The 12,473-nt window shown below is 37.6% G+C and overlaps 1 protein-coding gene across 7 annotated transcripts in view; it reads right to left on the reverse strand.

Annotated features, from left to right (window-relative positions):
- DNM3 (dynamin 3) overlaps positions 1-12,473 on the reverse strand; it is a 609,645-nt gene that overhangs the window by 163,858 nt on the left and 433,314 nt on the right. For all 7 annotated transcript variants that reach the window (XM_070474325.1, XM_070474326.1, XM_070474328.1 and 4 more), the window contains one exon: positions 1,541-1,650. In XM_070474325.1, coding sequence (XP_070330426.1) covers positions 1,541-1,650 — 110 coding nt within the window. The remainder of the gene's footprint in view (positions 1-1,540; positions 1,651-12,473) is intronic.

A 12,473-nucleotide genomic window follows, 5' to 3' on the forward strand; every position in this document is an offset into this window, starting at 1 on the left:
ATATACATAGCTGATTCTCCTCACCATACAGCAAAAACTAACATAACACTGTAAAGCAATTATATTCCAATAAAATAGAAGAAAATAAATCCATAATTGTATTGTGTCTAAAAAGATGCCCTATCATTATCTGATTTTTTTATATTGTACTTAGTCGTTTTACAACCTTAACTTTCTAGGTTGATCAAAGATTCAAATTTAGTTTGACCTCATGTGTGGCAATTATACTTCGCACTCTGCATCCAAGCAGGAAGGCTGAGCACACCCCTGAAGACTACTTTAGGACTTTCTGACTCCCCACTGCTCTGAGGAAGGTATGTAAACAGTACTGAACTTTGCTCCTGTGGAGGACACACTACTTCTCTCCCCAGGAAACCTTTTTATCCTTTATCATTTTCAGTGTCTTTTCACCAGCTGCTCTCAAATAATACTAATAACAAATTAGTATTTAAATTAAAATACTTTAATAAAATTTCATTCTCAGTATTTGGTAGGGGAGTTATATTTAATTTTCTTTTCCCTTGATTCTTTAAACATTCTGCTCTTGTGGTTTTTCTAAGTATTTTTTGTACAATGAGTCACTCTGAGCAACTGACTGGGAATGTAGAAAAAAGGCTTCTCCCCTCCCCCCATTTTGATTTACTGTGTGATTGACCCTGGGCCAGTCACTGAACCTAATCAAGGAACTTCATTCATTGCTAAATAAAGATAAAAAGCCTGGAGAGATGGATTAAAATTAGATCCTGCCACCTAATGATTCAGTTTCTTAATAACTGACTTGCAGAAATTAATTAGCTTTTTCCTGTAACAATTTCATTTGGAAAAGGTCTTTATTACTTTTGCCTAGTCATAGTCTTTTTATGTTTCTCTATCCAATTCTCTGTTACTCTCCATTTGTTTACTTAGTTTCAGTGAATAATCATGGCTCTCCACAATAATTAGCCCCAAATTCAGGGATAATTTTGTGATCTTAAGAAAGTCTCTGAGATACATTTCTAATTTATGAAGTGGTAATCACAGTACTCATCGTTTCCCTCACAATTGCTACAACAGACAATGACTGTGGACTGTTTTGAAAAACTGTAAAGGACAATATATTTGTATTCATCTTAAAGGAATAATTCTATTCACTGATGCAAGAATTTAGTCATAATACCTGATTGGGTCTTAAGTGATACTAATCCATTAGATACTACTAAAAATTATAACTGAGTAATTTATTTATAAGTGCAGAACAATAAATGCGGAACAAGGAAGACTTTAAAGTAACAAAATGTAGTTTAAGAATGACATGGGTGCCTGCTTAAAAGCAGGAAATTAATACTTGAAGATTTTCCTTTTTCTAAGTTTAAATCTTTTGAATCCATAACCTATGGTAAAAGCTGAAAATACAAAACAAATGAAAGGAAAATTCAAGGGTTAACAAATCTTAAGGTAGGACCAAAAGAAATCTTGCAAATATGGTCCCTGGATCACATAGAAATTCAAAGCAAAAAAAAAAAAAAAAAATGTGAAGACATAAACTGCTTCATTTTCTTACCTTTGTTCTGTATTAAAGAGTGCAAAGATGTGCTTGCTAGACATAAAGCTTTTTTCCACATCCCGAACTTTCAGGTTGTCCAAGGGAAGCATATACTTCTTTTCTTTTTCCTATTGAGAGAGAGAGAGAGAGAGAACTGGATTTAATAAAAGATCTTGAAGCATGCCCACAGCCACATATCACCTGAGCTGGTCAGCATTTGATTACAATATTTTGACACCATCATACACTACTTTGACACCAGCTACCAAGGAACAAGGGTTTCCCAGGGGGCTAAGTGGTAAAGAAACCTCCTGCCAAGCAAGAGATGCGGGTTTGACCCCTAGGTCAGGAAGATCCCCTGGAGGACATGGCAGCTCACTCCAGTTTTCTTCCCTGGGAAAATCCCATGGACAGAGGAGCCTGGTGGGCTACAGTCCATGGGGTTGCAAAGAGTTGGACACGACTTTGCAACTAAGCCATCAAACCATCACCAAACCACACCAAGAAAGAAAAATCATTGGAGACAGGAGATGCCAATGGTTCTCAATACATGGGTCAGAAGAATGAGGCAAGGGAAAGTGCAGAGGAAGAAAGGGCTCAGGGATGGAGAAAACATATGGTCTTCTATCCTTTCTTCCTCATGTGGGTCCCCTTAGATGTTTTAAAATGTTAGTTTGATATTAAAAATTTAGCCATCTGTTAATATTTAACAAAAATGTTCTGGTCCTAATTCAATGAGAAATGCCAGATGGATTTCATTTCATATTTTATTTGCAGCCTAAGCAGTTTTGATAGCCAGAACTGGCAGGAGACTGGAAGCACAAGGACCCTAGTATGAAATATTCCCTATAAACTATGATAAAGCACAGAAAATACTTCTTTCATTCAAGTCAAGAATAAAATGTGGGTCCAGGAAAAAAAAAATGATTCCATTAAATTGTCAAACTCTTTGGGGAGAAAAAACACCCTTTAGAAGTGAATTGATATTAACTAGAACAAATTCTCTTCTAAAATTAACAACTCTTTAGGAAGAAAATGGACATTTGAGAGGGAAGGTCTGCAAATGGAACCAAACCAATCTTGGTTAAATATACTGGATGCCAAAGAATTATTAGAACATTTACCTTTATGGACTGACCCAGGGACAATATTATCACATACATAAATACCTAACAATCAGTATAATAGGAAACAGCCAAATATTCAACTTTAGGAAAACTGGTCAATATTTGGGGCATCTTAACACAGCCCTTGTTAAACAGTAGTCCTCTGTATATCTCAGGTGACAGTCCTGAGAAATACCAGGCCTAGATTTCAGAGGAGAAGAGCATAGAAATTTAGCCATGACTTAATAAACAAGTATTAATGCTTATGAGAAATACATACACCATACAGATATGTTTGACATAAACTTTATTGTTCTTTCAGCTCCTACAGTTCTTCCTTGAGAACTTGTCTACGCTCAGTAGTGTGGGGCAGAATTCTATGCTCCCTAGCCAGCTTGCGGGGGCCATGCTGTCTGCAGACATCAGAAAATGTTATTGCAAGAACTATCACTGCCTTTGCCTCTTCTTACTCCTAAATTAGTCAGGGGAAAGTTGGGCAGAGCACATTAGAATAGTGAGGCAGAGAAAAACAGGTGACACGGGAAGCTAAAGGAAGCTGGTTGGAAGACAAAATGGCTGTCTTAGAAGGCAAAGTCTTCAAAGAAGATAACAAAATAGACCAAAAACATAAATTGAATGGCAGTGAGAGAAGCCCAAGAATAAAAAAAAAAAAAATCAAAGCACTGTAAGAAGATTCCAATATTTCTTTTACAGATATTAACAATAGCAAATACAAGGATATTCTAAATAACAAAATACATAATTTATGCAAATGAAGCATCAGAGTTGGGCCTAACTTGTTTGAAAGGCCTGTAGACTATTTTAGGACACAATTCTAAGAGGCAAGATTGTAGACTGAATGAAAAGCTACCCAAAACATAATCAAATGAAAATGCTTGAGACCCAGGGAACATTTTTGTATTGGATGCTTTTCAATGCCCTAAATTTAAGCAGCTGGATTTTTTTAATGCACATCCTATTCAACCTTTTGAAATGATGGATTTGCCTTCTAATGGGAAATCTGCATTTCATTGTAAAGATGGAACACAATGTCCTTGGCATGTTTTCCATAGAAGTAGGCTCTCTTTTGTACTACATTCTTTAGCATATAGTGGAGACCAAAACTCCAGCAAGTTTACGTCAGATATTAAACAATGGAGAAAAACACACATGTGCAGACAGAGAAATATAAAAAAATGTAGTTTCATTTCCAAAGAACTAAATGCCATTTATCCAAGATTTTTGAGGACATATTGCTAAATTATTTCCTAATCAAGAGCTTTAAGACTGACAAAAAAAGAAGAAAAAGAAGATTCAGACAAATTTGTTTAAAGTTGTTAGATGGAGAGTTAAATGAGAGAACCACGAAGCTATATATCATGGATATCTCTGAAATACTTGGTGCTTCTGGGAAAGTATGATGTTGTACTAAAATAACATCTTGAATATGAAATAGTTGAAATAAAAGAAACAGAGGAGAAAGGGTAAACAATTATAATTTCTAAAATATAGTGACTCTTACCACCTTAATTAAGACCTTTGTTACATATTCTTTGTTAACTCTATAAACTTCCTAATAATTCACTGTTCAATATGGTAGCCTCCAGCTAAGGTGACTACCAGGTTCTTGAAATGTAGCTAGTCAAATTGGGATGTGCTTTAAGTGTTAAATACATACCAGATTTCAAAGATTTATTATGAGAAAAAGAATGAAAACTATATCATTAATACTTCTATATCAATTATATGTTGAAATGACAATACTTTGAATATATTGAGGTAAAATATTACTAAACATAATTTCATCTGTACTGTTTTGAATGCAGCCGTTAGATAATTTTAAATGACATATGCGGCTCACATTAACTTTCTATTGACAGTGATGAGCCCATGTACATATCACCACATTCCTTCCCCTCAGCCATCCAGTCTTCCTCTTCCGACCTCCCCATTTCTGCCATCAGGTATATTTATCCTTCTGCCAGTCACCCAGTCTGAAACCTCACTATCATTTCTGACGTATTGTCTTCCATCGCCTCCTTTATTACATCAAGGCTATACTGCACTGTGTTTGAAGCATTTGTCATAGCTCCCATTGTTTGACATTCCCACTACATTAATTCAGGTCCCTGGCATCTCACAAGCCTGAAGCTATAAATGGCCTCCTATCTAGTCTTTTAGTCTTGTACTTCCTCTAACATCACCAGAGAGGGCAATTTTCTTAAACTACTCTGTCAACTTCATTATAGACCTTCAAAACTTTCATAGCTCTCCATTATTTATGGAAGAAGTTCCATGAAACTTAATGTGAAATTGAAAAACACCTACAAATTGGTCTGATCCTGACTTGTCAATGTCTCCTTTACTCTTTAGTAGGAAGTCTCCATTTCAACCAAATACACAGTTGCCAACAGTCCTTTCCCAGCCTGATATACTCTTTCAACCTCTCCCTATATCCCAGTGTACTATTTAAAGTCCAGTTCAAGGTCTATCTTCTATGCAAAGAGTTTTCCCAGAGTTTTAATTCTATGTCTGTCTGTATTAGTACCCCCTCTCTCCTTTCAATTCATACAACAGGTGTGGTTTATTCTATTCACTTTAAATTATAGGTATACGTTGGAGATATTACAGGTTTAGTTCCAGACCTCCACAATAGAGCCAATATCATAATAAAGCAAGTCAAATGATGTTTGGTTTCTCAGTACATACAAAAGTTATGTTTATACTAAACGGTAGTCTATTAAGTGTAGCATAGCATTGTGTTTTTAAAAAAACAATCTACTAACCTCAATTTAAAAGTACTTCATTGCTTAAAAATGCTAATCATTATCTGACAACGCAAGGTTATTACAAACCTTCAATTTAAAAAAAAACACATTATCTGGGAAGTGCAATAAAGTGAAGAACAATAAAATGAGGTATGTGTGTATACCTTATATGAGACATCTTCATCTTGCAAATGCATTAATTTAAAAATTTTTGTCAAGGTTTTTCATTTGGAACTCAGAATGTTCAGTTAATTTTATTGTTCAAGTAGGTTACACATGCAAAGAAAAGCAAAAAAGTAGAGAATGTTTCTTTTTTTGGTAAGTAAACAAGGAATAGAATTTGATATTTTAAACATTTTATCTTTAATAGACATTTTGGAGGAAGCATTTGCAAAATTCTAGAGGAAGAGTTTTTAAAAGGGGATCAAGAACAAATTTTTCTGTGTAAGTTTCAAAAGCTTCAAAAGCTGATGTCACTCATTCAGCACCATTCTTTTCTTCACTTTAAAACATGATACCTTTCCTTTTCTCAATATAAGATGGTTATCAGTACTACTGGTTCAAGATTGAGAAAGGAGTAAGACAGGGCTGTTTCCTGTCACCCTGTTTGTTTAGCCTATATGCTGAGCACATCATGAGAAATACCAGACTAGATGAGTCACAAGCTGGAATCAAGACAGGCAGGGAAACATCAACAACCTCAGATACGCAGATGATACCACTCTAATGGCAGAAAGCAAAGACAAATTAAAGAGCCTCTTATAAGAGTGAAGGAAGAGAGTGAAAGAGCCGGCTTAAAACTAAATATTAAAAAAACTAAGATCATGGCATCCGGGCCCATTATTTCATGGCAAATAGAAGGGGAAAAGGTGGAAGAAGTGACAGATTTCTTCTTCTTGGGCTCAAAGATCACTGCAGATGGTGACTACAGCCGTGAAATCAGCAGATGATCGCTTCTTGGTGGGAAAGCTATGACAAACCTAGATGGTGTGTTGAAAAGCAGAGACATTACTCTGCTGACAAAGGTCCATATAGTCAAGGCTATGGTCTTCCCAGTGGTCACGTAGGCTGTGAGAGCTGGACTGTAAAGAAGGCAGAATGCCAAAGAATTGATGCCTTCGAACTGTGGTGCTGGAGAAGACTCCTGAAAGCCCTTAAACAACCAGGAGGTCAAATGAGTCAATCTTAAGGGAAATCAACCCTGAATACTCATTGAAAGGACATATGCTGAAGCTGAAGCTCCAGTATTTTGGTCATTGGCTGCGAACAGTCAACTCATTGGAAAAGTCCCTGATGTTGTGAAAGATTGAGGGCAGGAGAAGCGGGCATCAGAGAATGAGATGGTTGGATGGCATCACCAATGCAATGGACATGAATTTGGGCAAACTTTGGGAGATGGACAGAGACCAGGAGGTCTGGCATACTGCAGTTCATGCGACTGCTAAGAGTCAGACATGACTGGGCAACTGAACAACAACAGCCAGTACTATCTGTATGAAAGGCATCAAAGATGACAGAGATTCTTTCTTCAAAGAGAGAGGGACAATGAGTGTGTGTTTGTGTTTTCCTTGCAATAACTTGCCAAATGTTAGAAGAAAGAGGAGAAATATTAACAGAATAGGCCAAAGAAAGGAGGCTTTAATGTGTGAAAGAGTGCGGTCTGAGGTGGAAGTAATTAAACTATGAGTGACATAAGCAGAGGCTCAATATTGAGGGAGATGGGAAGAAAGATATAGCCTCACAGTTCACTGACCTTGAAAGGAAACAAAAGGATCAATATGGGACAGATGTGGGGCCGGAGAGTGTCCACTGATAACCTCTAGCTTGCAGAGCACCATCAACATAACTTGGTAGCTGGAAGAAGCTATAGTGAGTATGAGGAAAGTGTTCAGTGTGTGGAGGAATAGCTCCTGAATATGCAAAGGATTGGAAAGTCTTTATATACTTGGTGACCCATATGTACAGAATTGTATAACTTGGGGAATATTCAAGTGGCCTTGGTTTGATAACTACATTGAATCATTTTACTTGTGCATCTTTCTCTCTAATGGTGGTTTAGTTGCTGAGTCGTGTCCAACACTTGCGACCCCATGGACCGGAGCCCACCAGACCCCTCTGTCCATGCGATTCTCCAGGCAAGAATACTGGAATGGGTTGTCATTTCCTTCTCCAGGGGATCTTTCTGACCCAGGAATCAAACCCGGGTCTCTTGTATGATAAGGCACCAAAATCTTCAAGGATAAGATTGCGAATCCTCCCTCCCTTTCTATATATTATAATGCCTAGCATAGTGATCACTGAAATTTATGCAGTGTAAATTATAAACACTTGTTGAATTAATTTGAGAATGTCTAATAATTAAAGTCAAATGTTGAGTAAAATATTTGATAGTTATATATACTTTGAGAATCAAATTAAAATTCTACGGGAAAAAAAATCTGTATAAGATGCTTAACTGTCATTGCTTTTGATCATTAAAACTTTATAAAGTGTAGACTGACTGACATGTTTATTTTTACCTCTGTCTTTGTTTGTATTGCTTTTACTTGCTAGGAATGTCTCTTTTCCACAAGAAGGCAAATACTAGTGACCTTGAAATTTATGTGAAGTGCTACCCGCTCCATGAAGCCTACTCTGACTATAGCAAGTCACAGACTTCTATATAGTTTTCAAATTTTCCATAATTGTTTCCATAGGCTATATAGAATAACCTTGGAAAAGGGAATGGCAACCCACTCTAGTATTCTTGCCTGGGAAATCTCATGGACAGAGGAGACTGGTGAGCTACAGTTCATGGTCACAAAGAGTCAAACACGACTGAACGACTGAGCACACACACACATATAGAATACAACTGCCCGTTTATGTTCAGCTTGCCTCTTCAAGTAGATCGGAAGCTTCTTGAGGGTAAGGACTGTGTTATAACTCATTTACATTTAACAGCTATTATACTGTTGCATATATGGATATTGGTTAGCAAAACTTTGTTGATGATACATTACAAGCAAAACATTAACATGATGGAATTTTACTATTATGTTGTACCCATGCTATTTTTACCATTATGTCTACCTGTGTGTGTGTGTGTGTGTGTGTACACGCTCAGTCATGTCCAGCTCTTCGCAACCCCATAGACTAGAGCCCACCAAGCTCCTCTCGCCAAGGAATTTTCTAGGCAAGAATAGTGGAGCAGGTTGCCATATCCTTCCCCAGGGGATCATCCCAACCCAGGGATCAAACCTGTGTCTTCTGTGTCTCCTGCATTGGTGGGCAGATTCTTTACTACTGAGCCACCTGGGAAGCCCCATGTCTACCTATACTCTTATGTTAAAAATGATCCAAAAAGATGTGACATGAAAACTTATTTTTAATTTCTCAAAAATTGATTTTGAATTAATTTACAGCATTTTGCTTAATATCATACAGTTTATTAGGTAAAGTTTTACTAACCTAGAACAATATACTTGATTTGATTAATAAAAAATCTTGTGGCCTAAACACATAAATACACCATGACAATCCAATACACTTCGAAACAATACAAAAACAAAATGCAGCAGCTATTCTACTCTTAGACGTACTCACTGATACAAAGCTTTTAAAAAAGACAGAACATAAAAGAGAGTAGACTATAAAAGACTAGAGAAAAATACATTTAAAAGACAGTAATGGCATCAAGTATATCTTTGACATAGGTAATAATGGTTCTAAATCTATTTTTTAAATATGTGAGTTTTGTTATAATTCTTCACCGGATCACTGTAACATTTTAAAGCGTCATGGCAATTTCTCAGGTTAATAAATAAGCTGATGAGAAAAAGATTCCACAATAGACTAGCAGAATATTTCATGCTGTGGAGGATAGCTGTGTCTCACTAGATGAAAGATTCTCAGTTCTGACCATTCCTCTTCTAATACTTAATAATATATCATGTGCATTCTCTATAACACATTTGTCATATTGTATACTCCTAATTTATTAAATGCCTCTTGTCCTACTTGAAAATTGACATTTATTTGTCCTTTCTCAGTGTTGTACCATTCTGCTAGCAACAAATGAAACATTCCTGTGACACAACTACACGGACAATGTGTGAAGGCCACAGAGTGGGTACTGTGGTGCCAGCTAAAGGAGGAGAAAGAATGACGGGCAACCAAGAACTTTGTCCGAAAGCAGGGTGGTAGCCCACAGATCAGTTCAAGTTGAAAAGATCCCTCATCCAGAGGTTCTAAATGTTTTTTCAGAATCCTGAAAACTCATGAGATACTGTGGAACATTCAATTATTATAATTTGCTTGCTGCTCAAGAGACAATAATGTTGATCAATATTCTTTCCCCGACAATGTTTTCTTTTTTCCCTGATGCACTGTGGCCAGAATGTTTGCAAACAAGGAAACTGGAGACATTATCCTGGGTTTCTGGGTGGGGATCAGGGCCAAGAAAAATGTGATGCCCCTACAAATTAATGCAAGCCTTTAATGCTCTGAGTAACTGACACAAGAGTTATGAAAGCATACATATTCATTCATCATGCCTTCTCCTCTCACCTCATCTCATTTTCCAAGATGACACTACATTGCCCTTCAGAGTAAATTCAAATGCTCAACACACCCACTGCACTGACCACGGTACTCCTGCTTTTCAGGAAAGTCAATGCATTTTCACTTTCCACATGGAACACATCCAGTCATATCCTCTTGTCTTCAACTAAACTCTTTCCTCCACTAAACATACTGCTGCCAATTTGCCACTCTTTCTTCTCTTCCCTCAAAATTCCTGCAAAAGATTATCTAGCTCAATGTACATTTTTTCTTCAAGTATTATAGGTCTCATTTTTCTATCTTCTTTTCCTTTCCCATCTTATTTGTAGACTTATTTTCAAGTCAGTGGTATTCTTTAAAAGAAATCTGACACCAAAGGCCACTATATTAAGTAGATTTAAAAGTGTAGCTCTTTTCTCATAGGAGTGGGGCTATGAGAAAACCTGCCCATTAAGAATCATTGTCTCACCCTGACATTGCTGCTAAGAAATGTAGTTGCAGTGACCAAGGACAAAGGTCCGTATAGTCAAAGCTATGGTCTTTGCAGTAGTCCTGTACAGACGTGAGAGTTGGACCATAAAGAAGGCTGAGCACTGAAGGATTGATGTTTTCAAATTGTGAAGATACTTGAGAGTCCCTTGGACAGCAAGGAGATCAAACCAGTCACTCCTAAGGGAAATCAACCCTGAATACTCTTTGGAAGGACTGATGCTAAAGCCCCAGTACTCTGCCCACCTGATGTGAACAGCCTACTCAATGGAAAAGACCCTGATGCTGGGAAAGATTGAAAGCAGAAGGAAAAGAGGGCAACAGAGAGATGAGATGGTTGGGTAGCATCACCAATTCAATGGACATGAACTTGGGAAAACTCTGGGAGATGATGAGGGACAAGGAGGCCTCATGTGCTGCAGTCCCTGGGGGTCACAAAGAGTAAGAAATGACTTAGCAACTGAACAACAACAACAACACAGGCCTGGATCTTCAGATCCTACTTTCAGAATCTGGTCCACCTGCCAGCCTTATTCTCCAGATGTTCCCACAGTGCCAGGGCTCCGCTCTCACTTCTAGCCTAGAGTTTGAGTCGCCTCACTTTTAAGTCCCCTACACCAAGTAGCTCCATCCAGATCCCTGTGACTTCTAACTGGGCATACTTATCTCTCAGAATCACGGATACAATCTAGCAAGTCCTTCCAATTCAAACCACTCATGCCATGCCTGGCTTGCCTGATTGGGCACTTTGATGTGTCCACCAGAAACTCACGCAAGTATGCAGTGCTCCTGAAAGAGCAAAAGCCCCTGCTATAACCAGGCACAGCACTCAGGCCTCCTCTGCCATTGCTGGGATTCCTGACACCCAAGTTTGATCCCTCAACAGAACTCATGTGCTTGGTTTGTACGACATGACTTTGTGCTTTTGTCTCATTGTCTAAGTGTCCAAATGTTTTACCTAAGTGTGTGCATGCTCTGCCTTTCCAATTGCAAGGTAAACTCCTAAGGGAAAGAGCAAATCCATTACTATTATTACCTTTATTATTACTTTTGTTAACCATTTTATGCAGCTTGCCCCTCTGCTACTTTGCAACTATGTCCTGACTTCCTATCAAAGCGTCAAGCCCTTGAAGGAAGCAACTGTTTCCTTCTTATTTTGGTTGCATGATTGACATTCTACAAAGTGCTGAATTCACACATGCCTGAGTCCCCTCATAGGCTGGCGTGGTGTTCTGCTTAGATTAAAGACTCAAGAGATGATGACTGACTTATAAAATAACCAACATATCAAAGAAAAAGGCTATAAAATATTGAGAATACCATAATACTAGTTCCACATGCTGTTGAAAACTAAAATCTGGTGTTTATTGCTATTAAAAAGTTATAACTACTGAGATGTACAAAGTATGAAACTCATAAACTACCCATATTTTTAGTTGGGCTTTAATATCCTTCTTTAATCTAAATTAAATTTTGAGTAGTAAACAGCATTTGTGAGCCAGCATGCTGCTAGTAAATAGTACTTCTTTAGATTTTTCTCTTGGGCACTGAAAAAACTATCCATGTATGCTTTTGATGGGCTTGCTTGGAGGCCCCCAACACTCCACAGTTTATATGTATCAGCTTCATGGCTGCCTCTCTGCATGCACTCAGGTCCTTAAATGGGACTACACACTGGATTATCTCTATTGGGTAAGGGAAATAAAGTATACTTGCCATTACCCAACTGGACTCTCTGCTCTTTTCCTAGTTCCTTCTCTTTCTTTAGAGTCCAATTAAGTCTTCACCTCCTCCAGGAAGCCTGTCTGGCCATAAAAGCCCACTGGAGGGCTCCCTCCTCCATTCTCATGGCATTCTTGGGCAATACCACTTTTTTATTTGTTTTTTGCACTTGGTATATATATATATATATATATATATTGCCCTATAATGTCAAGCACATCTAGTACCCTTAAAATGTGGACTCCCTTTACCCCTGACTAAAAAAGCACTTTCACAATTTGAAAGTGAGAACATTAATGATTTTATTATTAAATGTTTATATTT

Source organism: Odocoileus virginianus, chromosome 11 (assembly GCF_023699985.2).
Source record: "Odocoileus virginianus isolate 20LAN1187 ecotype Illinois chromosome 11, Ovbor_1.2, whole genome shotgun sequence".
Lineage (NCBI taxonomy): Eukaryota > Metazoa > Chordata > Mammalia > Artiodactyla > Cervidae > Odocoileus > Odocoileus virginianus.